Raw genomic sequence first — 27,500 nt, forward strand, 5'->3', positions numbered from 1 at the left:
TTGGAGGATGAATCAACACATGCATACACGCATAGACTTACACATAAACACATGTGCATATGCTTGTATATGCATATGTATACACATGCAGATATGTACATGCACATTCACACACATATATATTTATACATTTTGTGATATGCAGGTATGTATAGACACATACTTGTTATATACAGATGTGTAGAAGCATATTAACACACACACACACACACACACACACACACACACACACACACACACTTATATAAACATATGTATGTATATATAACTCATATATATATATCTTCTGGATATGCATATTTGTATAGGCACATATTTGCTACATACAGATGTGTAGAAGTATATTAACACACACACACACACACACACTTATATAAACATATATATGTGTACATAATTTGTATATATATTCTGCATTTCTATTGGTGCATAATAGTTTCAGCATGTTCGATTCACACAGCAAATCACTTCGCTTTAAGCCATATAGTTTCATTTTATGTAATATAGAGTGATTGTTTTAAACCTTCTTCGTTTATCTCTCTTCCTTTGTTTCACAATATGTCTCTGACATCATCATTCCTTTGATACCCACTTTTCCATTTGTGTATGGAGGCAGATTTTTCTCCGGCTAGTCGCCCTTCCTGTCACCAACTTTCACCTGTTTCCAAGCAAAGTGATATTTCCTACGACTAGATATGTTTTCACGAAAGATTGGAAATGATTGACACTGCTTGTATGACAGTGATACTTGTTTACAACTACCATGCAGTGTTGAGACCCATAGTTACAAATGCACTCAAATCATGTACACACACAAAATGGGCTTCTTTTTGTTTTTGCTTACCAAATTCATTCACAAGTTTCTTATTTCTTTACTGCCTATAAGGGAGCTACACACAGAGGGGACAAACAAGGACAGACAAATGGATTAAGTCGATTACATCGACCCCCAGTGCGTAACTGGTACTATTTAATCGACCCCGAAAGGATGAAAGGCAAAAACCTCGGCGGAATTTGAACTCAGAATGTAGCGGCAGACGAAATACCGCTAAGCATTTCGCCTGGCATGCTAACATTTCTGCCAGCTCGCCGCCTTGCGAGTTTCTGGTTAGCCCAGGGCTATAGTAGAAGGCATTTGCTCAAAAAGTCAGTTGATAGGACTGAATTTAATATGACATGGCTACAAAACAAACTTCTGAACACACAGCCATGCCTGCACTCCTGCTCTATATATGCAAACAGATATAAATTATGGGTTTTTCTTTTTACATTTTCTGCTGTAGAAGATTTGCTGAGTTAAAATGTTTTTGGCGTAACACATCACCTGTTTTCTTGGTTTAATTCTCTTCTCTGAGTTCTACATAACATTTGCATAACATCTCTTTGAATTCCTATCAGGAAGTTCAGCTTTTCCCCATAAAAGAACTCTTGAAATTCCCATTAATGAATATTCATTAGTAATCTGCACTAAAATGTTAAAATCCAATGTTTTATTCACACAAACAGAGCAAGTGTAACTGCAAAGCCGTTTTTGAGATGTTACGCACCAAATTGCAAATCTCTAGTATAATGTTGCCGATGAAAAAGAAAAGATGACCATAGTTAGAAACTCTGCTTTAATAATAAATTTAATCAGTAGCTTTGAGGACATAAACATATTCAGTCAGAACTTATTCAGAATAGCTAATAACATCCATTCTTTCCCATGTATTTAGCCAAAATAGATTAATTTTTTTATAAATAACTAGGCAGTCTTTAAAATATTTGATCTTTAGTGAATTATATATGTGACTTCTCTTGGATATTATTTGAGTGTTTTGTGCTTATTTTGGAATCGAATGTTTGTGAGAACCATTTTAGTGTTTTTCCTTTTTCACTAGTTACTGTTATCTTCTCTCCCACCTTGTCGTCACTTGTTTCATGGTAGCAGAATTAAGATTTTGCAGCAAATTTTGAATATCTGCTTTTCAATGCTATTTTACCATTTTAACCCCTTAATTGCGAAGAGGAAATAACATTGAATTTTGTAGCCACAGAAAGAAAAAAGTAATATCAGAAATCACTTAAGATATCGTATGCACATTTCAGATGCAAGATAAGTTTATATCATTTCTCTTACCTCTGTTATTATCACTGACTGCCCCAAGGTGGCAAGCTGGCACAATCATTAGCTGTTTAACATTCAGATTACTCTGTCAAATGTTGTTGTTGTTGTTGTTGTCGGCACTCCGTCGCTTACGACGTCGAGGGTTCCAGTTGATCCGATCAACGGAACAGCCTGCTCGTGAAATTAACGTGCAAGTGACTGAGCACTCCACAGACACGTGTACCCTTAACGTAGTTCTCGGGGATATTCAGCGTGACACGATGTGACAAGGCTGACCCTTTGAATTACAGGCACAACAGAAACAGGAAGTAAGAGTGAGAGAAAGTTGTGGTGGAAGAGTTCAGCAGGGTTTGCCACCATCTCCTGCTGGAGCCTCGTGGAGCTTTAGGTGTTTTCGCTCAATAAACACTCACAACGCCCGGTCTGGGAATCGAAACCGCGATCCTACGACCGCGAGTCCACTGCCCTAACCACTGGGCCATTGCGCCTCCACTCTGTCAAATGTAATACTTGTTTATTCACATTTTAAAATTACTCATGCATTGTCTCATAGCTTTGAAATTTCAATGATATGGTAATTTATTTATAGAATAACATTGTAGGGTAAATATGATTTCAAATTTTGGCCAGCAATTTCAGGGTGGAGAGATGAGTTGAATACATTGCCCCAGTACTCAACTGGTACTTATTTTATCAACCCAGAAAGGATGAAAGGCAAAGCCAATCTTGGTGGAATTTGGACACAGAATGTAAAGATGGATGGAATGCTGCTAAGCACTTTGTTCAGAGTATTTCAGGAGCTGACCAGGTAGAAGAAGCCTGCACCATACTTCTGTGTCTGTTTTGGCATGGTTTTTACTGCCAATCACTTTGCAATCTGGATGATATATGTTCTTGTTAGTTTCTAGGTTGTTTCACTAATAGATCTTATTCTTTATGTCTGTACAGAGGGCTAAGGTTTCTTACAGAATAGGGGATGACTATGAGATAGAATTTGATGGCATGCGTGTGTATGTTTGTGTGTGTGTCTTCCTGCATGTGCATATACATTTTGTGTCTATGTGTGTGGATCAATGTACATTTGTGTGTATGCTGGTATGTGTGTTTGTGTGTATGTGAATAGTAGTTTGTGCATAAGAGATAGAAAGAACTATATATGTATATGTTCTTGATGTTTGTATCTGTGTGTGTGTGTGTGTTTTAGTATTTATGTTGATCAATATGTATTTGTCTACAGGTACATGTGTGTCTACAGGGTGTTTTGATGTGAATGGATGCGTGTGCATGAGACAGAGTGAGAGAGAAAGCTGTTATATATGTACTACATAGTCTATTTATGTCAGAATCTGTTCACTTATATAAGAGATTGGGTGTATATAAATAAATATGTTTTCCTTTGTTGACTTGAATACTTAAAATCTGTGGATGAACATTTTCATTGAGATAACAAAACATCCTGCACTGCATTCTATACTCTACAATATATTCTACACCATACATTTTATACTCTGTTCACTACACAACGCATTCTACACTATACACCCTATATAATATACTCTACACCATAAATTATACACCCTACACAATACACGATACATTCTATGCTATACATTCTACACATAATCTATACTCTATACCTTTGTATATTCTATTATTCTATGCTACACAATATATTGTACACCCTATACCCTATATTCTACAATATATATTATTCACCCTACACCATGCCTAATATATTCTATATCATACATTGTACACCCTAGACAATGTATTTTTCACCGTAGGCCCTTTTACACAAGATTCTGTACCATCACACTACCCAAGACATTATACACCCTACACTGTACACAATATATTCAACATCATAGATTATACATCCTATACCATACACAATATGCTCTACACCATAAATTATACATCTTACACCGTACACAATATGCTGAGCTCCATACACACTACACAACACATTCTACACCATACACTTTGTACTCTACACACCTTGCAAGACATTCTACACCCAAATGTTGCATTGTGCTATTTTTCTCTTTAGTTTTTCTTACTCCATTTTCTTACTTCTTTACACTTTGAACCTTTTCTCTTTGCACCCAACTGTTTGTTGTGTATCATCATCATCATCATCATCGTTTAACGTCCGCTTTCCATGCTAGCATGGGTTGGACGATTTGACTGAGGACTGGTGAAACCGGATGGCAACACCAGGCTCCAGTCCGATTTGGCAGAGTTTCTACAGCTGGATGCCCTTCCTAACGCCAACCACTCAGAGAGTGTAGTGGGTGCTTTTACGTGTCACCCGCACGAAAACGGCCACGCTCGAAATGGTGTCTTTTATGTGCCACCCGCACAAGCCAGTCCAGGGGCACTGGCAACGATCTCGCTCGAAAATCCTACAGGAGCCAGTCAGGCGGTACTGGCAACGGCCACGCTCAAAATGGTGCATCTCATGTGCCACCCGCACAAGAACCAGTCCAGGGGCACTGGCAACGATCTTACTTGGCTTGCCGGGTCTTCTCACGCACAGCCCATTTCCAAAGGTCTCGGTCCGTAGTCATCGCCTCGGTGAGGCCCAATGTACGAAGGTCTTGCCTCACCACCTCAGCCCAGGTCTTCCTGGGCCTACCTCTTCCACGGGTTCCCTCAACTGTTAGGGTGTGGCACTTTTTCACGCAGCTATCCTCCTCCATTCTCACCACATGTCCATACCAGCGCAGTGTTTATATATATATATATATATATATATATATATATATATATATAATGTGAAATGAGTGTGTGTTTTACCTATTTTTATCCCCTTAATGGGTGGACTCTTGTGGTCTATTTATGTTCTGCATGGTGAAGAAAGAAAATATTTATGACAGATGGTGGTGGTAGTGGTGGTGATATGTATGTATGTGTGTGCGTGTGTTTTTAGCATGTAAATTCTTTTTCTTTTTCTTTTTGGTTTTGTTTAGACTATATTCCATTCAATCGAATAGAAATGTTGCCAGATGTTTTGGTGGGGTGTTTTTTACCCTTGTGTGTCTCACTTTTTCTCTCTCTCTGTTTCATTTTGGTATGCTGTGTACACAGTTAACATTAATAGTGATTATCTCTCTCTATCTCTTTCGCTTTACCTGAATTCTAATGCTCTTCGTGTTTACCCCTTCAATCATTAACAATATTAACTAACCCCTAACAATTCTTTCTATACTCCAGTTTAAAAGCTGATTCAGATGGCTATGAGGACTATCCTTCATTTGAATAATAAAGGGGCGAAAGGACCCATAAAGGCTATTATTTAATCTTACTTGTATAGAACATATATTTCCCCTCTTCCAGTTTTTTAAAAATATTTTGTTTCATTTTATTTCATAATTTCTTATATTTTATGTGTAATTTCTTACTTAATTGTTTAGCATTCAGATTACTTTGTCAAGTGTAATACTTATTTATTCACATTAATTTCAATTAGTCATGCATTTTCTTTTAGGTTTGAGATTTCAATGACATAATTGTTTATTTTTAGAATAATATTGTAAGGTAGCTGTGAGAGGCCAGATCTGGCCAGTAAAAACATATAACCAGTAGAAAATTTTGACTGGATATGACTGGTTTAAGTGCTAAAGGGTTAAATAATTAATAATAAAATTAATATTAATAGTTTTAAATTTTGGCACAAAGCCAGCAATTTCAAGGATAAATCAATTACAAAAACTCCAGTGCTTATTTGGTCCTTATTTTAAAAACCCTGATAGATGAAGGGCAAAGTCAACCCCCAGCAGTATTTGAACTCAATGTAAGGTTGAAAGAAATGTTGCTAAACATTTTTTCTAGTGCAGTAACGATTCTGCCAAGGTCACCACTTCTTTTGGCTTAAGGCAAGTAGTTTTGAGGGGAAGGGTAAGTTGATTGTATCAGTCCTAGTACTTGACTGGTACTTTATTTTATTGACCTCTAAATGATGACAAGCAAAGTTCTCTTCATCATCCAGTTGGGCAACTTGCCCCCACTAGTGTAACACTCCCATGCCAAGATGTCCTGATCGAGTGATGTGGTTTGCATGCCTGGTTTATGTTTTAATACATAACATTGTCTTAGATATTCTCTAGAAAGAGAGGAGGATGATGATAGCTAGAATGCCTTTGATTGTAGGACTACTCAGAGTTCAGAGCAAGTAGTTAATACAAGGGAGATAATCCTTTCTTCATAAAATTTGGTAGGATTAGAAATTTGAATTTGAATTTAAGGAATTGTAAGGAAAAAGATGCACAGAATCCATAAACCAGTCACACTGGTCTTTCACTAGCTGAAATATCTCATCTGTACAGTTACTGATAAAATTCGCAGTAGTTTGCTAAGCGAATTGGTTGATCCTGGCCATTGACAGTTTGTTGTCTGTTCATCTGCTTGGCATCTGGTGATATTCACCATTGATTCAATGAGCTTATTTTCTGAAATAGTTCACTTTCACCACGCTGCAGGCCATGATTTCAACATACCCTGGTTTCACTAGTCACATGCCATTTAACTCATACCGGAGACCCTGACAAATGCTCAGAATAGAGCTGGGAACATTATTGGCTAAGAAGTGGTTCCACAAATAGATTGCTTAAATAACCACTAAGTTTAGTGGTGTAACACTATTGGACAGACAGACCACTTACATATAACAGACATTCTTGGCAACCAGTACATATGTACGTACGTATATACATGTATCTATGACTGCATGCATGTATGTATGTGTGTGTGCGTGTGAGTGTGTGTGTGTGTGTGTGTGTGTGTGTGTGTGTGTGTGTGTGTGTATGTATGTACATATAGCAATTAATGCATAACGTTGTTTTAGATATTCTCTAGAAAGAGAGGATGATAATAACTAGAATGCCTTTGATTGTAGGACTACTCAGAGTTCAGAGCAAGTAGTTAATACAAGGGAGATAATCCTTTCTTCATAAAATTTGGTAGGATTAGAAGTTTGAATTTGAAATTAAGGAATTATAAGGAAAAAAGATGCACAGAATACATATATTTATTTTTGCTGTTGTTGTTGATTACTTATGAAATCCTTAAAATTTCTCATCAGTTGAGGGTTAAATGACAGCAAGAACATCAGCAACAGCCATACTGTTTTTGTTTTGTTACAGTCAACATACGATATTGTGATTGAAAAATGTCAACCATCTCTAGCACAAAAATTTAAGAGTGAGAAAAAGAAAGACCCTCATAAAGGATATAGCTCCTTCTCAAGTCATATAAATTCATAAAGGTGTTTCCCAGCTTCTGCAACAGACATATTCCCCCTATGATGGGACACTGGTCCAGTATGGGATTATTTGTTTTTGCTAGCTGAGTGGACGGGAGCCACATGAAATGAAGTGTTTTGCTCAAGCACACGATGCATCACCTGGTCCAGGAATCGAAACTACATTCTTACAATCATGAATCCAACACCCTAACCAGGGGTTCTCAACTATTTTTTTTTATCTATGAACCCCTTTGATTCCTATTTTACTCTACTGGACCCTAATAAACATTTGATGTTTTAAAATGCCCCATTATATTATTATTATTAAGAATTGTAAAAAAAAATATTAAAATATTTTGTGCATTGTAAAAGTAGAACCAATTTATTGTAGATAAACTTTAACAAAGAAATCTTCTGTGGACTCCAGTTGAGAACCACTGCCTTATATAGTCACTGGATATGCTAGAAATAACATCCAAATTTCTAATATTGTACACTATTGACTTTAATATGGAAAAAACGAACAAACAAAAGCAAAAAAGAGAGAATGGACAGACCTATTGGAAGATGTGGTCAGAAATATACTGTTTAAAAAGGCGGTGAGCTGGCACAAACGTTAGTGCGCCGGGCGAAATGCTTAGCGGTATTTCATCTGCCATTACGTTCTGAGTTCAAATTCCACTGAGGTTGACTTTGCTTTTCATCTTTTCGGGGTCGATACATAAAGTACCAGTTACACACTGGGGGTCGATGTAATCGACTTAATCCCTTTGTCTGTCCTTGTTTGTCCCCTCTGTTTAACCCCTTGTGGGCAATAAAGAAATAAGAAATATACTGTTTAAAAAGAAAGGATGTTCATGATAGGAATGCCTTGGATCATAGGATAGATCTATTTGACCAGGGCTGGTTTGAAGCTAAATACAACAGCAGCAAAAGATTGTTGTGATTCATGAGTTTGTGTGTTTTGTGAGAGTTGTGTTTTTAGACTCAATTTTTTTGTCTTGTATTGTATGACTGATTGCGAGTTAGAATAGATCTTTTGTTCTATAAGTCTCAATAAGTTATTGGTATCTGTTGTTGTTGATGTTGTTGATGTTGGCACTCCGTCGCTTACGACGTCGAGGGTTCTAGTTGATCTGATCAACGGAACAGCCTGCTCGTGAAATTAACGTGCAAGTGGCTGAGCACTTCACAGACACGTGTACCCTTAACGTAGTTCTCGGGAATATTCAGCGTGACACAGTGTGACAAGGCCGACCCTTTGAATTACAGGCACAACAGAAACAGGAAGAAAGAGTGAGAGAAAGTTGTGGTGAAAGAGTACAGCAGGGTTCGCCACCATCCCCTGCCGGAGCCTCATAGAGCTTTAGGTGTTTTCGCTCAATAAACACTCACAACGCCCGGTCTGGGAATCGAAACCGCGATCCTATGACCGCGAGTCCGCTGCCCTAACCACTGGGCCATTGCGCCTCCACTATTGGTATCTAACAATGAGGAAATGGACTACACTGAATGGAACTGGAATGAGGACAAGAGATGCTTGTAATTCCTTAACTTTGGATATACATTCTAACATACTTGAGAACTGATTAACCATTTAGCCTGCAGATTAATAAATAAGCATTACATTTTACAGATGTAATGCTTATTTATTCACTTTGTTTTGTCTTAATGATAGCTTATCTTGTAGTTGCGATACTTTGATGATGTGATTGTTTATTTTTAGAATGACATTGTAGGGTAAGTGTCAGAGGCCAGATCCAACCAGTTTGAAAACAGAAAACAGGGAGAATATCTGGGTGCTCGATATGGCTGGTTTAAATGCTAAAGGGTTTAACATCTCTCTCTTTCTCTCTACCTCCTCCTCTCACTCTCTCTTTTTCTGCCTCTCTCTCTCTCTCTCTCTCTTTCTCCTCTCCCTCCCCTCTACCATATCTCCACCCTCCCCCATGAATCTGAATTCTTCTGCCTTCAGTTAGGAATATTCTTGTTGCTGATATTATTTCCTCTTCTGTAACAAAGTGCAGCAGGTCAGAGGTTAACACCCTCCTCCAACTTACTCTTATTACTCCCAAATTATAGTCATACTATTACTACTACTACTACTATTACTACTACTTTTTGTTCCTGTGTAATATTCTTGCTATTGAAGTGGCAGGCTGGCAGAATCATTAGCATGCTGGATGAAATGCTTAGTGGCATTTTATTTGTTTCTATGATCTGAGTTCAACTTCTGCCAAGGTCTACTTTGCATTTCATTCTTCCGGGGTCAATAAAATAAGCATCTGTTGAGCACTGGGGGTTGATGTAATCAATTAGCCTCCTCCCACAAAATTGCTGGCCTTGTGCCAAAATTTGAGACCAATATTCTTGTTTTTGGTTTCATACCTACCTACGAAGCCATCATTATTTTTTTTTTTTTGTTTTAATAAAATTCTAATCTGTTTTTGTTGATAAAACTAATTGTTATTCTTTTTTTTCTCTCTTTCTTTCACAGTACTTCTCCAGTTCATGCAAAATACGACCTTTTGGTTTGGTTTGAAATCTGCGAACTTGCACCCAATGGAGAGTAAGTAAACAGTTTTAAGGTCTAAAATTTTATGTCTGTGTCAAACTCATGTATTTCAAGGAAATGATTGTTTTAAAACCCTTTTTATGTAAATAATCCATCTTCCTTAAATCACTGAATAATAATTTTTTTAAACATAATACATTGCAAAAAAAAGTCTATTCAGCTGTTGTTTCCAAATTCATATGTTTTCAAATTGACACTATTATTCGTAAACATCATTTTACATCTGTCTTCCATGATGACATGGTTTGAATAGCTTGACAGGCACTGGCAAGGACAGGGTCGCATCAAGTTCCATAGTCTGTTTTGGCATGGTTTCTACAGCTGGAACCTCTTCCTAATGTCAACCACTTTACAGATACACTGGTTGCTTTTTACATGGCACCATCCCCAGTGCTTTTTACGTGGCACCATCCCCAGTGCTTTTTACGTGGCACCATCCCCAGTGCTTTTTACGTGGCATCATTACTAGTGCTTTTTAAGTGGCACCATTCCCAGTACTTTTTAAGTGGCACCATCCCCAGTGCTTTTTACGTGGCACCATCCCCAGTGCTTTTTACGTGGCATCATTACTAGTGCTTTTTAAGTGGCACCATTCCCAGTACTTTTTAAGTGGCACCATCCCCAGTGCTTTTTACGTGGCACCATCCCCAGTGCTTTTTACGTGGCATCATTACTAGTGCTTTTTAAGTGGCACCATTCCCAGTACTTTTTAAGTGGCACCATCCCCAGTGCTTTTTACGTGGCACCATCCCCAGTGCTTTTTACGTGGCATCATTACTAGTGCTTTTTAAGTGGCACCATTCCCAGTACTTTTTAAGTGGCACCATCCCCAGTGCTTTTTACGTGGCACCATCCCCAGTGCTTTTTACGTGGCATCATTACTAGTGCTTTTTAAGTGGCACCATTCCCAGTACTTTTTAAGTGGCACCATCCCTAGTGCTTTACTGAAACAAATAAAAGATAAAAAAGACTTGTGTGTGTGATCATCACCATCGTCATCATCATCATCATCTATGTTATATTTGGCTGTTTTCATCATTAGGTACGTACCCACAGTTGTAGACCATTCTGACGACTTGCCCTGTGCCGGCACCTACCTTCTCCACCAGGGTATACAAAGACGTATCACCATAACCATTGTTCACGAGAAAGGACCAGACTTGATATGGAGGGATATCAAGGAACTTGTAGTTGGTAAGCACTGTATTCTTCCTTTTGGAAACAGTATTTAGTAGATGTGGACATTGAGTGCATCTGGGTGTTTTAAATGTGATGGACAGAATTTGTAAATGTGTGTGTGGGCTTACAATGTGTGTGTGGGGTGAGTTACAGGGTGTGTGTGGATTTACAATGTATGTGTGTGTGTGGGTTTATAATGTGTGTGTGGGGGGGGGTGAGTTACAGTGTGTGTGTGGGGGGGGACTTATATTGTGCGTATATGTTTACAATGTGTATGTACATGTGTGTTAATGTGTGTGTTTGTTTACAATCTGTATATGTGTTTACAGTGCGTATATTTACACAGTGTTTGTGTTTACAATATGTGTGTGTCTGTTTACAATGTGTGTTTGTGTTCAATAGTGTGTGTTTGTGTTCAATAGTGTGTGTTATGTGTGTATGTTTATAAATCATGGAGGCACTTACTTGTGTGTGTATGTGTGTTTACAAGTGTGTATTTGTGCATGCATTTTTATGAGTGAGATGGTTGATTACATTGTGTGTGTGTGCATGCGTGTGAGCTTTAACTAAGACACATATGTTGTAAAGCAGGCATATATTTGTATATGAGTATGTGTTTATGAGTATATATTTGTGTGTGTGCATTTATGAGTGAGGTGGTAGTATGTTGTAAAATGTGTGTGTCTATGTATGCAAGTGAATGTAGTTGTGTGTGTGTGTTTTATAGAAGTGTTAGTGTTTATGTATGTGTGCTTTAAATAAGGTGTGTATATGTTGCAAAGCCTGTTTATGTGTGTATATGAGTATGTGTTTGTGTGGTGGTATTTATGTGTGTAAATGTGTAAACAGCCAAATATAAGATAGATGTGTGTATGTTGTAATGTATATGTATGTGTGCATGTAAATATGTATTTGTATGTATGTGTGTTTATGAGTGGAGTGCTGGTCTTTGTGTGTGTCTGTGTGTTTAAGCCAAATATAGTGCTGATAAATGGTAACTTTTGTCATTGCAGGTCGTATCAGAAATACTCTGGATTATCGAGATGTGGACAGCGAGAATACTGTTCTGTCTCTGAGTCTCTTCCCTGCTCACTATGTACAGCAACCCAATGATGATAGGTAAGTTTAATGTCTGAAAGCTTATATCATTACATATAAAAAAAAGTCTTCATATCTCTTGGTCATCCAGCATCTGGTTGACAATGTTAAGGCTATGCTTCTCTGAGGAGGTCTAATCAGACTGAAACATATCGATAGTTGTCACCACATTTGCCAAAGATCAGACTTTACTGTTCTACTTGTTTTATGTTTAAACTGCCCAGATTCAGCCTCTCGCACCTAGCCTAAAACATCATTCTAAAAATATGCAATCATGTCATCAAAATTCTCAAAGCTACAAGATAATACCTGATTAATTCAAAACAATGTGGATAAATAAGCATTACATTTGACAGAGTAATCTGAACATTAGATGTTTAATACATTTCAATTTCAGAGTTGTATCCCTTAGTTTTCTTCCTCAGAATCAATCATTGAATCTAATTATTTTCCTTCTTTTTTTTTCCCCTCCATTTCACTACACAATAACATATCTACAGCATACAGTTTGTTTCCTTTCCCTCCTGTTTCCTATCTGTCAGCATTAACCATTTAGCATTCAGATTATTCTGTAAAGCATAATGCTCATTTATTCACATTGTTTTGAATTAGTCATGCATTATCTTTCTGCTTCTAAATTTCAATGATATAATAGTATATTTTTTGAAGGATATTGTATGATATTTGGTCAGTTTGAACACAAAACCTGTAGACTATCAGGGCTGGATATGGCTGGTTTAAATGCTGAAGTTGGGAAGTTAGCAGAAGTAGTTTAGTGCTGGACATGATAATGCACTGCATTACATTGACCTCATGTGGCATTTAATATTTTCTTTTTATCATTTAACATCTGCCTCATGGAGTAGCATTTTCACAGTGTATTTAGAATTATCCTCTTAGCATAAATGCTCAATGTTCTCATGTGGCATAAATGCACTATCTCCATGTGACATTTAGCATAATTTTCATGTGATATTTAGTATTAATCTTCATGCAGCATTTAGGTTACCTTTCTCCTTGATTTTTCTTCATAATCATTAATATGTTGTCTTTTTTTTTTTTTTTTGTCATTTAGGATATTTTTCCGGTTTGAAGCTGCCTGGGACAGTTCCCTTCACAACTCTCCTCTTTTGAACCGAGTGACTCCCTATGGAGAGAAAGTCTTCATGACATTATCTGCATATTTGGAGGTTAGTATATTATGTGTATATATGCATATATATAGATATGGTATACACGTGTATTTATGCGGGTATATATGTGTATTTAATGCAGGTATATATGTGTATTTATGCAGGTATATATGTGTATATATGCATGTATGTACAGTATACATGTGTATATATGGTGTATATTTGTATGTGTGTATATATACTATATATTTATATATGTGTGTATATATGGCATATTTATATCCCTGTGTCGATCAACCTTATATATCACTGGTCACAATGCACTTCCATTCTTTTCTTGACGCACCATTCTTTTCCATCTTGTCCCAAATCGCTTGACTAAACAATCTCTCCATCTTCATGGAGGCCTTTCGAGTGGCCTTTCCCAATCTTTTGGATTCCACTCAACCACTGCACAGGTCCACCTGTTCCTGTGAAACTTGTGACATGCTGGTCCTGTACAACTTGTGCATTCACTATTCTGCAATCACATTTGTTGTGCTCTGTTCTTGAATTTATTTCAGTTTGAATATGTTCCTGTAATGATGCTGCTAGCATGGACTGTTCCATTGGCCTTTGCATCATAGCCAATCAATGTGCTTCTCTCAACGTAGTAGTCCATGTCTCAGCCAATCAATGTGCTTCTCTCAACATAGTAGTCCATGTCTCAGCCAATCAATGTGCTTCTCTCAACGTAGTAGTCCATGTCTCAGCCAATCAATGTGCTTCTCTCAACATAGTAGTCCATGTCTCAGCCAATCAATGTGCTTCTCTCAACGTAGTAGTCCATGTCTCATTTATATTTAAGAGCACAGGTAGGACAGAGTTGTTAAAGAGTCTGGTGCACATGGCTTTGTCCAGCTTTGCTCTGAGCACATCCTTTATTGAGATAAATGGACAGTTGCTTTAAGAAGTGCCAAACACTTAAAGTGGAAGAAAGTTGTGGAAGAGGGAGTCCAAAGTATTGAAGGCTGTTCTCAAAATGCTTAACCTTATGAAGAAGATGGCAGAAGACTGAGATATGTGGTGCATTACTATACTCGATAAGACCCACCCACCACAACAGAATTGAGATCCTATACAAAAATAGGGATAGTCACAGGTGGAGTGTCTTTTTCCATAAATTTGTTTGTGAAAAATTTACTTTCAAGGAGTTTTTTTTTAAAGCTCAACATTGCTTTTTTTTCTTTTTAGTTTCTTCTAATGTTTTTGTTGTTTTAGTTATTGTGAATGAAGTTACTGATATTCCTCTGGTTATTTCTTCAGGTTGATAATTGTGCCCAGCCTGCCTACATCACGAAAGACTTGTGTCTGCTTATCCATGCCCGTGACGGAAAACTAACTGCTCCAAGGTAATGTGTGCTCATCTTATTTACCATCCCTCCTTTTTCTGTCTCATTTCTAATGTAAACACACAAAGGCGGCGAGCTGGCAGAATCGTTAGCACGCCGGGCGAAATGCTTAGCTGTATTTCGTCTGCTGTTACGTTCTGAGTTCAAATTCCGCCGAGGTCGACTTTGCCTTTCATCCTTTCGGGGTCGATTAAATAAGTACCAGTTATGCACTGGGGTCGATATAATCGATTTAATCCGTGTTTGTCTGTCCTTGTTTGTCCCCTCTGTGTGTAGCCCCTTGTGGGTAGTAAAGAAATAACACACACACACACATTATTTCTCTCTCTATCTATCTAGCTATCTCTCTCTATCTATCTAGCTATCTCTCTCTCTATCTATCTAGCTATCTCTCTATCTATCTAGCTATCTCTCTCTCTATCTATCTAGCTATCTCTCTCTATCTATCTAGCTATCTCTCTCTATCTATCTAGCTATCTCTCTCTATCTATCTAGCTATCTCTCTCTCTATCTATCTAGCTATCTCTCTCTATCTATCTATCTCTCTCTCTCTATCTATCTAGCTATCTCTCTCTCTATCTATCTAGCTATCTCTCTCTATCTATCTAGCTATCTCTCTCTCTATCTATCTAGCTATCTCTCTCTCTATCTATCTAGCTATCTCTCTCTATCTATCTAGCTATCTCTCTCTCTATCTATCTAGCTATCTCTCTCTATCTATCTAGCTATCTCTCTCTCTATCTATCTAGCTATCTCTCTCTCTATCTATCTAGCTATCTCTCTCTATCTATCTAGCTATCTCTCTCTCTATCTATCTAGCTATCTCTCTCTATCTATCTAGCTATCTCTCTCTATCTATCTATCTCTCTCTCTCTATCTATCTAGCTATCTCTCTCTCTATCTATCTAGCTATCTCTCTCTATCTATCTATCTCTCTCTCTCTATCTATCTAGCTATCTCTCTCTATCTATCTCTCTCTCTCTCTCTATCTATCTAGCTATCTCTCTCTCTATCTATCTAGCTATCTCTCTCTATCTATCTATCTCTCTCTCTCTATCTATCTAGCTATCTCTCTCTATCTATCTATCTCTCTCTCTCTATCTATCTAGCTATCTCTCTCTCTATCTATCTCGCTATCTCTCTCTCTATCTATCTCGCTATCTCTCTCTCTCTATCTAGCTATCTCTCTCTCTATCTATCTAGCTATCTCTCTCTCTCTATCTATCTAGCTATCTCTCTCTCTCTATCTAGCTATCTCTCTCTCTATCTAGCTATCTCTCTCTCTATCTATCTAGCTATCCCTCTCTCTATCTATCTCGCTATCTCTCTCTATCTATCTAGCTATCTCTCTCTCTCTCTATCTAGCTATCTCTCTCTCTATCTAGCTATCTCTCTCTCTATCTATCTAGCTATCTCTCTCTCTATCTATCTAGCTATCTCTCTCTCTCTCTATCTAGCTATCTCTCTCTCTCTATCTAGCTATCTCTCTCTCTATCTAGCTATCTCTCTCTCTATCTATCTAGCTATCTCTCTCTCTATCTATCTCGCTATCTCTCTCTATCTATCTAGCTATCTCTCTCTCTCTCTATCTAGCTATCTCTCTCTCTCTCTATCTAGCTATCTCTCTCTCTATCTATCTCGCTATCTCTCTCTCTCTATCTAGCTATCTCTCTCTCTATCTAGCTATCTCTCTCTCTATCTATCTAGCTATCTCTCTCTATCTATCTAGCTATCTCTCTCTATCTATCTAGCTATCTCTCTCTATCTATCTAGCTATCTTTCTCTATCTATCTAGCTATCTCTTTCTCTATCTATCTATCTATCTCTTCTCACGGACGTGCTGTCACATCGGCTGCGAAGGTAAACGTTTATTTGACCTTTTATTGCCCATATTTTGTTGGAATTTTTGTATATAAGGTGTGTGAAGCACCAAACTTTCTTTTTATTGTGTTTTCAAGGTAGGAATTGGCCCTTTAGGGGCAGTTTCAACCTTTTTAAAATTATATATTTTCTTCTCGACATTGAAAAATGTCGAGAAACATAGTCATAGAACGCTGGACAGAAACTTTAATGAACGAACATTTTCCTAGACGTGAGACGCTAGGAGAACAAAAAAATAAATCATGCACGCGCACACACACCAAAACAATAACAGACATCGAGAAAAAGAATGAAGCAACAGATTCTAAAGTCAAAGCTGTCAACGTCATCGATACTGTTAAAAGCCCTGTCACCACCAACAACACCAACAACAAAAACAAAACTGTAACCAAGGTTACAAAACCATGCGTAAAAACCGTCACAAATATCTCTGATGTAAGCACCTTTGCTGCTGACGCCATCATCACCACCACCACCAACAACAACGATAACAACAACAACAAAAGTAGCAGCAGCAGCAGCAACAGTTCAACTCAACCTTTACTCTCTTCACAAACAGCAAGCGAAAGAGAGGAAGGAAAAATGAACAGAAGCCACAACACCACAACCACCACCACCACCACCAACAACAACAACAAAAACTTTGCAGACATGCTAAAACAAAAAAAAGAAACTTTACATTTTACAAACAAAGAACTTATAGAGACCAGGTCCCTTTTTTCTACGTCCGGACAAAATTTAATTTTACATACCCCAAAAGAAGTGAGAGAAGACGTGGAAAAAAGAACCATCATTTACAAAATAATAAGAAAAAGTAAAAAATTAACAAATCCAATTACAAAAACAGAAATTGAGAAATGTGCCAAAAAAATCATGAAAATTAAAGAATATATAAACTGGGGTTTGCAATTTAATACAGTACAATTTCGTTTCAATAATGAAGAAGAGGCGAAATTGTATAGTATGGAAGCCTTACAAAATGATGAACTAATCATGGTCCCATACTACATGGGACAGAGAGTGAGTAGAATAAAAATAAATAATGTCCCTCCGGAAATTGAGTCCAAGTGGATTACTTCGGCGATATGTTTTCATTTGAAAACAATAAATGTGTTAGAAACCACTGTTGTTCATAATAACAGCTGGACCGGAAAAAGCATTGAAATTTTGATCCAGATGGATCAAGATTCACTGGAAAAGTTGCCGAATGTGATTCACTTGGAAAATGGACAAAGCCTCTATGTGGTGGCGGAGGGTAAAAAACCGCTTTGCTACCTCTGCGGAAGCCAAGAACACCTAATTTCAAAGTGCGTTTTGGCACAAAAAAAGAAACAAGAACAGTTACAACCAAAACAAAAAATAAATAAAAAACAACCTTTGCTACCAACACCACCAAACCCACAAGTGATCATCAACAAAGTAAACCAAACGACATCACCATCAACACCAAGAAAAGAAAAAACACCACCACAATCAACTCCAACACCAAAACCAATTAGGGAAACAACACCACCACCAACATCAAAAGATAGACCAACACCAATACCAAGAACAACAACGAAGAAAACAAACATCAACGAAGAAAAAACAAATGCAAAACCTAAATCCCCAACAACACACACACCACACAATACAGGCATAGAACCTGATGCCTTGCCCTTACCCCCCTCTGATCTGTCGGACTTTTCGTCAAACGATGACAGTCCAGTGGAATGGCAGATAGCCACAGGGGGTAAGAGAAAAAGATTAAAAAAGACAAAACCAAGCACAAGCAAAGCAGGGAGGTACACAAACCCTGAAAGCCCCTTACAAAACCAAACTAACACCAACACCAACACCACAAAAACGCATACAATGCTCTCGGCCATAAACACAAAAGACATAAAATTAATGGAGTATATTGCATATCACACAAACATATGTGAAGATGACATGAAAACAAACAATCATCCAAGAACAACACCACCAGAACATATAAAAATATTACATTTGACACCAACACAGCACCACACACTCAAATCCCTCTATCCAAATGCGGTAGGGGGTTTCCAAAAATACCTCTCTAAAAAATTATACAAAGACTTACTCATAGACACTTCTAAGGAGGAACAGTGTAAAACTGTCGAAATGAGTAAGTAACCTTCTCTCTCGACTCTTTACACTTTTCGACTAAATTATGCTTAAAATAGGTTGTGTAAATGTACGTGGCTTGGCGTCAGCTTGGAAGCAAGGATATCTTCTAAATGACATCAGGTCACAGAACATAGAAATAATAGCTATCAGTGAAACCAGACTCAGTAACCCGCGGACCCTCAAGTCCATGTTTGGCGGACAATTCGACATTTATTTTTCTCCCTGTCTGCCAAACATGGGTGGTGGTGGTACCGCGGTGTTTTTTCGAAAGAGTCTGAACCTAAAAGTAAGGCCAATATTCCTAGACCCGGAGGGTAGGCTGGTTGTCGTGGACGTCGATGGTACAAACGGATGTGCTTTCCGTCTGATGGCAGTGTATGCACCGTCCTTAACGGGTCGGGCGGATTTCTTTAGACGTCTAGAGTTTTTCCTGGGAACGTCAAGACCTTTACTATTAGTAGGGGACTGGAACGCTACCTTGGACACGCATCTAGACTATGTGGGAATGGATAGGAGTAGAAGGGGATGTAAGTGCCTTAAAGACCTGCTCAGACGTTTCCATTTGTCTGACAGGTTCCGACTCGACTATCCGAACGTGCCAACGTGGACTTGGACAAACCGCGTCGGATCGTCGAGATCGTATCTAGATAGAGTTCTATGTAGGACAGCGGATAGAGTTAGTGTAGGATGTCCACAATTTAAAATAGTCAGCTACACGGATCACAAATTTGTGACGTGTACGCTCGACTTAGATAAAACACATAGGCAGGGTCCCGGTTACTGGAAACTGAACGCTTCGCTCTTAGCGCGGCAAGTTTACAGGAACCGGATTAACGAATTAATTAAGAGGGCGTTAACAGGAGCCATCGTTAACAACCGATGGTGGTTTGCCCTGAAAATAGCAATTAAATCGGAATCTATTAGGTTTAGTAAAGAACTAGCGATAGATCGAAATAGAATAGAGGGAGACTTAGTCAAGAAACTAGAAGAGGCACTTACAACTGGCAGCGCAACCAACGTTTTGGCAGCGAGGATGGCCCTCGACCAACACCTCAACGCCAAACACGAAGGTTGCGTCGTCAGAGCTAAAATGCGTGCCTTAAGGAACGAAGGGATCGAAGCTGCGCGAGAAGCCCGGGTGGCGGAGGCGCAACGCGGTGACAGAGCCACTATTCGGTCTCTAATTGATGAACAAGGATGCAGTTTACTCGAACCCGAAAGGATGTGTGGGGCCTTTCAACAGCACTTTGCTCGACTGTTTGGTGCGAGCGGTGGGTCGGAACGCAGGATGGACTTCAGTGCCTACCTGACTGGCCTGCCGCGGCTCACGGCGGGAGAAGCAGAGTGTTGTGAGGGTCCCATCACAGCTGCTGAAATAAGGGATGCTATGGCGGGCTGCGCGAGGGATAAGTCGCCTGGATTGGATGGTCTACCCTACGAGCTGTATTGCCAAATGCCAGACTTGTTTGGAGACCTCTTGGCATCAGTCTACTGCAACTGGCAACAAAACGGGAGAATTCCCAGTTTCGTGAGCCGAGGTGCAGTGACATTGCTGAAGAAAGACCCAAACAAGGGGAATTTTATAGATAATTTCAGGCCCATCACTCTGCTCAACGCAGATTTGAAAATTTTGGCCAAAGTAATAGCCGAGAGGTTGGCGCTTGTCATCGATAAACTGGTCGACAAGGCGCAAACATGCGCAGTGCCGGGCAGAAGCATCCATGACAACCTCCACCTCATGCGCTACATCATGGACAGGGTAGTTAAGGATCCTGGCATGGGTGGGGCGTTGATCAATTTAGATCAATCTAAAGCCTTCGATAGGGTGGACCATCGATACCTGGCGGCCGTCCTCAGGGCGGCTGGCTTTGGTCCCGTTTTCCGCGGTTGGATCGCTGCCTTGTATAGCGGCATCCGATCGGTAATTCGGGTGAACGGTCACCTGTCAAAACCTTTCGACATCAAGCGTTCGGTCCGTCAGGGATGTCCCCTGTCGGCGCTTCTGTATGTATTGACGCTCGAACCACTACTGCGGAAGCTGGCGACACTGAGGGGTATCCCACGGGAGCTGGGTTGCGGGACGAGCGTGTCTGCATATGCGGACGATGTCACCGTCATAGTGTCGAGCGAAAAGCACGTCGAGATGCTAAGCGAGACACTTAAAGAATACGAAACGGTGACAGGAGCAAAACTTAACCCGGAAAAGTCGGTGGGTTTGCTACTCGGCACCTGGAGAAGCAAGCCTATACCGTCCAACAGTGACTCCGTAGTGGGACGCTGGACGGACGGACCGGTTAAACTGCTCGGGGTCTGGTTCAATCCGGACCTCCAGATGGATAAGAACTGGGACGAAATCACCAGTAGAGTAATCAAACTCAGCCAAACATGGGCCGAGAGAAAGTTATCTCTAAAAGGTCGGGCGGAGGTGGCTAATGCGTATATCGCATCAGTCATTGATTACCGCCTGACCGTCGTACCTTGTCCCAATGCCACCATCACGAAACTAGAACGCATACTCTTCCGCTTTCTGTGGAAGGGTGGCGTTCCGATGGTGAGGCGATCCATTTGCTGTCAACAACCGTTACATGGAGGACTGGGGATGCCGTGGTTAATGATGCGCAGACATGCGCTGAGACTGCGGCATCTCTGGAACTTCATTGAAGACGGTGAACAGGTGTGGGCGCCGTTTGTGAGGCTCGCCTTCCCGCAGCTCGTCTCACTCACCGAACTGCAAACATGGATCAAAAAGAGACCGAAACTGGGCGATTGGCACCGCGAGTGTCGCCAAGCTCTACAACAGCTCTGCCGTCCGGGATCAAACTTGTGCAACTTACAAACGACCAATGCGTTCTATAGAGGACTAGTGGAGGGGAGGTCCGACGACACTCTCGGGGCAAACCTGGGTGTCGACGAGAAATTCCTAACTCGCCTTTTCAAGACAACGTTCGGGCCGGGGCCTATGGATAATTTCCAGAGATCCCTGGCTTGGCAATGCTATCGGGACGCACTACCAGTTCGAGAGAAGGTCTACAGACACGGTTCGAAAACCACCGGACCGACCTGCCCGAGATGCGGTCAGAGCGACGAAACCGTTCTGCACGCACTCGTGCAGTGTCCAGATATTTCAGAGCTGTGGACCTTCGTCGAACGGCTGCTGTCGCGTGTGGGACGAGCCCGCTTATCGGCCGAGTCTATCGTGAATATTGTTCCGCCACCTTCCTTTAAACGGGAAGGAAAAACGGTTTACATAACACTGATAGCTATGGCGAAAGAATGTGTGTGGTGGACGCGTTTGAAAGGTTTACAAACAAACACTTTCCTCTCTGGTCAGTCCCTCGTCAACTTTTTCAAGTACCACTTGAAAAGGAGGATGAGGATAGAGAGGAAAGCGTTGTCGAATGAAAGCTTCAATAAAAAATGGGTAAATGTGGCAAAATTGGTGAGTATGAAAGACGACACCATTTTAAGCATTAATTTGTAACAAAAAGAGAAAACGAGAGAAAAGGTACTTACTTTTATGTACATTTTGAACTGCCTGAGGTGACCTTGGTGCTTTTTTGTAGGTTTTTCACTCCAAGGATACACCTAAACTGTAAACAATATTTATTCCCGTTTTTGGGAAGATTTATAATTTTTGTACACCACACACCCCAACGATTACAATCCCTATTGATTTGACTTTTCTTTGTGTGTCCCACCCAGCCCACCTCGAAAATGAAAAACTCTACGCTTGTATTTCGTCCAATTTCTGTGTTCAGCCCTGTGTGGCTATAATAAAAACATATCTAGCTATCTCTCTCTATCTATCTAGCTATCTCTCTCTATCTATCTAGCTATCTTTCTCTATCTATCTAGCTATCTCTCTCTCTATCTATCTAGCTATCTCTCTCTATCTATCTAGCTATCTCTCTCTCTATCTATCTAGCTATCTCTCTCTATCTATCTAGCTATCTCTCTCTATCTATCTAGCTATCTCTCTCTATCTATCTAGCTATCTTTCTCTATCTATCTAGCTATCTTTCTCTATCTATCTAGCTATCTCTCTCTATCTATCTAGCTATCTCTCTCTCTATCTATCTAGCTATCTCTCTCTATCTATCTAGCTATCTCTCTCTCTCCAACACTATTTTTCTATAGTCTTGGACTGGTGATTCAGTTCACCTCCAACTTGATTCAGTTACATGATGTTGATAGGCCACGAAAATGGCAAACCATTGATGTCCATCACTCTGGAATGGAATTTAGGGTGAGTTGTCACCTGGGGAGAACGCATACGCCATAGAATCTAGGAAACTGGGCCCATGAGCCTGGCTAGGCTTTAAAAAGGGTGAAAAAATAACACAATAACAACCACAAACTCACAAGTCAACAAATATATAAACTCATGCATGCACATTTCATAATAGATGTCACAATAAATGTGTATGTTCACACGTACACACACACACACATGCATACACACACACACACACACACACACTTATGGTATTATCCACAGACTCTAAATTGTGTGTGTTGGAAATGTTCTCTCTTTTACTTTTTTACTTGTTTCAGTCATTTGACTGTGGCCATGCTGGAGCATCACCTTAAAGGGTTTTAGTCGAAGAAATCGACCCCAGGACTTATTCTTTGTAAGCCTAGTACTTATTCTGTCGGTCTCTTTTGCTGAATTGCTCGGTTACGGGGACATAAACACACCAGCATCGGATGTCAAGCAATGGCAGGGGACACACACACACACACACACACATACATACATACACATGCATATATATACGACTGGCTTCTTTCAGTTTCCGTCTACCAAATCCACTCACAAGGCTTTGGTCAGCCCAAGGCCATAGTAGAAGACACTTGCCCAAGGTGCCATGCAGTGGGACTGAACCCGAAACCAAGTGGTTGGGAAGCAAGCTTCTTACCACACAGCCACGCCCGTGCTTGGGGATCTTTATATCTCATCATCATCATCATCATCATCGTCATCATTTAACATTCGTTTTCCATGCTGGCATGTGTTGGATGCATCAACAGGTCCCAGTAAGCTAGAAGACTGTGCCAAGCCCCCCAAATGTCTGGTTTGGCATGTTTTCCAAGGCTGGGTGCCCTTTTATAGCATTTTAAATGGCACTGGCACTAAGTGAGGTCAACAATCAACATGAGGAAAACCAAAAATTGATTTCATTTAACATCATGATAATGATGATGATGATGATGATGACAATAAGTTTCATGTCTTGTATTTTCAGTATTGGATGTTTCAATCTGTAAGTATTGTTTCTATAATGCTTGACTTAATTTTGTTTATGGCCAAATCATGAACAAGCATGTAGGTATGTATGTATGTATGCAATTCTGATCAGGGTGATGTTTTCAAAGAGCGTTCCAATTCTTTGGTCAGTGGAACTATATATTGTATTATATAGCGTAAGTGACTGAGTATTCCACTGACACTTATACTCTTAATGTAATCTCTGAGCAGAAAAACAGCATGACACTAATGTGGATAAGGCTGAGCCTAACCTATTTGACAGGCTTCCATACTGTTTCCATTTACCTAATTTCATTAACAAGGATGAGGTTGAACTAGGACTATGGTTTTTATTTTCTTGTTTTGTTATATTAATTTACTCTGAGCAAAGATGATGCAGAGATTTCTGAAGTATTTTCCATGTTTACTTATGTTTTAGAATCAATGTTTTTTGCTAAAAAAAATGACATGGCTAAGTAGATTAAGTATTAGATTACCAGCATACGGGTCTTAAAATATTTCTTTCAGTATTTTATTATGATTCAGGGCAGGGCGCTTAAACTGTATCCACTTCAGGTTTACCTAGATGTAGAATGATTGAGGATGTATACATTTGAAAGCAACCTTTAACACTCTGATTTTAAATCTAAAGAAGCTCAACTTCGTCTTTCATCTCTCTGAGATAAATGAGATGGGTACCAGTAATACACCAGGGTCCTATATTCAATCTATCATATTCCTTTGAGCTGAGAAGGTGGCTTCTACAGCAGGAATGACAAGCTTTTGGTATGCATGTTTGCAGTGACATGCTGCAAGTCCTTACATGACAAGCAATAGATATCGACAAAAGAAAAATCTTTCTCTGCAATATAATGTTATAAAAATTGTTGGAACTCCGTCGCTTACGACGTTGAGGGCTCCAGTTGATCCGATCAATGGAACAGCCTGCTCGTGAAATTAATGTGCAAGTGGCTGAGCACTCCACAGACACGTGTACCCTTAACGTAGTTCTCGGGGATATTCAGCGTGACACAGTGTGACAAGGCTGACCCTTTGAATTACAGGCACAACAGAAACAGGAAGTAAGAGTGAGAGAAAGTTGTGGTGAAAGAGTACAGCAGGGTTTGCCACCATCTCCTGCCAGAGCCTAGTGGAGCTTTAGGTGTTTTCGTTCAATAAACACTCACAACGCCCGGTTTGGGAATCGAAACCGCGATCCTATGACCGTGAGTCCGCTGCCCTAACCACTGGGCCATTGCACTTCCACGTTATAAAAATAGCTTTTTTCTAAAGTCATATTTTCTAAAAGTATTGAATTATCAAAGTCATTAGGGCCTCAAACAAAATGCTTTGCCATATTTTTTCCAGCTCTTTGCACTCTGATTTTAAATCTTGCCAAGGTCGACTATGTCATTTATCCTTTAGGGCTTAAATTAAAATCACCAGTTCAGGATTAGTGAAAATTTTAACACTGTTAACTAGTTAGTTTGTGGTATGTATTGTAGCTCTGAACATTCTGAGTTCAAATCCTGATGCCTCCAGTCAACTGAAAAATAAAAAAAGTGAGAGAGATATAGAACACTACCATCAGGAATTGCAATGGAAATATCAATGGAAACATAATTTCCTTGGTTTGGTCAGAACAATATGATGATGATGATGATATGAACAAGCAAATATATTCCATTTAAGGCAGTTTAAAATACCATTAAATTATCCTTCCTTTAGCATTCGCTTCAGCTATTACAAACAAATAAATGTAGCCTTAGCTTTATTGCTGTGCCTTCTTCAGTTAGCTCACTTCCAGATTGTAGTGTTTACAGATACAGCCAATAATAATAATAATAATAATAATAAGGATGATAATGATGATAATGGTTTCTGCATCTGTTTTCCAAACTGGAATGGGTTGGATAGGCATCATGGTCTGAATCAATTCTTATTGGGAGCCATTATACCCATAGACTAGAACTCATATGTTTTATTTTGGCTTGGTTTCTACTCCTGGATGTCTTTACAGAGTGTAACAGAACATTTTGTCCATGATGTCACACAAGAGCGGTTGTCAGTTTCTTAGTAAGATAACATTAAAGTCCTTAAAATAGACAAATTGTTTGGGTACTACTGGCTTACTTCAAGACTGTTAGGCTACTGCTGGCTTACCTGAAAAATTGCTTGGGGACTGCTGGCTTACCTGAGAGAATGTTAAGGTACTACATGCTTACTTGAGAGAGTGTTAAGGTACTACAGGCTTATGTATGAGAGTTGCTAGGGTACTGCTGGCTTACCTGAAAGATTTGTTTTGGTTCAACATGCAAAAAGGGTTGGTGAGTCTGGTTCTTATTCTCTCGTTGCTGCTGCTCTATGATGTTATGACACAGATACAAAATTCTCAATAGATCCCTCCATGTAACTTCAAATACTGTAATTGATGGCGTGCATGATTCACTGGCACATTACACATGGTGCATATTCAGGAAGAAAAGGTTTTAGTGCAATAAAAGCTCATAGAAGTCCCAACTTCGCATATAGGACTCAGGGTGAATTTTCTTTTAGTCATTATTTTTTTCGAAAAAAAAACCAAATATGTTAAGTACAATGGAAAGTAGATATAGCTTGCCATGGTGTGACTACACAGTAATCAACAAATGTCTTTTTCTAACTTGCAATGTGGAACTTAAATTTGCCCATTGATAAACATGTATAAAGAAAAATTTGTTAGACTGCCTGCAACCTTCATAACTGGTAATATGATGGCATATAGTTTGCTTGCCATGGTTGATACCGCTTGCTTGCAAAGTCTTCCATCTTCATATTGTTTTGAAATGCCAAAAAAGGAAGCAAAAAAAATGCAATCCATGCATGCATGGAAACGGACACACAAAAAGGAGAATGATGATGATAGTGATTATGTGGATGTAGGCATGATTGTATAGTTAAGTACTTCATTTTGCAACACCACATGGTTTCAGGTTAAAACCCAGTGTGCAGTACCTGGGGCAAATCTGCAAACTAAATTGATTCAATTACATCCTTAAAACGAGTCCCACATGAGACACAACTTCAATTTTGAACTTGATGTTGAATTTCAATAGTTTATATACTGAGTCGAGGATTAAAGGATTAAACTAAACCTGTTTCAAACTCTGATTTGTGGTGTAAAGTTCCGTTCCAGATCACTTATTTTATATTCTTGTTGATTTTGTTATTTCAGATCCCTGCGTAACCTATTTTCTGGAGGTTATTCTCGCAAGGACACCAACAGACTAGGGGGGGTTTATGAATTGTTCCTACGCCGTTGCAACAATTCTGGAAGTCCAGGTAAATAATCACTTGTCTCATTTCTTCTGGTATAATTTCACTCTTGTTCTATCTATCTATCTGTCTGTCTGTCTGTGAATATATATATATATTTTTAATAGGGTGAATCTTTTTTAATAGGGTGAATCTGTATTAAATTTATTTGGTCTGTGAATTACACATCATTGACCGTTAATTGAAACGACCAAT

The 27,500-nt window shown here is 39.3% G+C and overlaps 1 protein-coding gene across 36 annotated transcripts in view; it reads left to right on the plus strand.

Annotated features, from left to right (window-relative positions):
• Window positions 1–27,500, plus strand: part of LOC106880568 (kinesin-like protein unc-104) — a 267,934-nt gene that overhangs the window by 223,157 nt on the left and 17,277 nt on the right. For all 36 annotated transcript variants that reach the window (XM_089340891.1, XM_089340887.1, XM_089340888.1 and 33 more), the window contains 6 exons: window positions 9,850–9,921; window positions 10,970–11,121; window positions 12,120–12,225; window positions 13,280–13,394; window positions 14,643–14,728; window positions 27,205–27,311. In XM_089340891.1, the coding sequence (XP_089197017.1) occupies window positions 9,850–9,921; window positions 10,970–11,121; window positions 12,120–12,225; window positions 13,280–13,394; window positions 14,643–14,728; window positions 27,205–27,311 (638 nt within the window). The remainder of the gene's footprint in view (window positions 1–9,849; window positions 9,922–10,969; window positions 11,122–12,119; window positions 12,226–13,279; window positions 13,395–14,642; window positions 14,729–27,204; window positions 27,312–27,500) is intronic.

The sequence above is a fragment of the Octopus bimaculoides genome, chromosome 24 (genome assembly GCF_046866305.1).
Source record: "Octopus bimaculoides isolate indiv1 chromosome 24, ASM4686630v1, whole genome shotgun sequence".
Taxonomy (NCBI): Eukaryota; Metazoa; Mollusca; class Cephalopoda; order Octopoda; family Octopodidae; genus Octopus; species Octopus bimaculoides.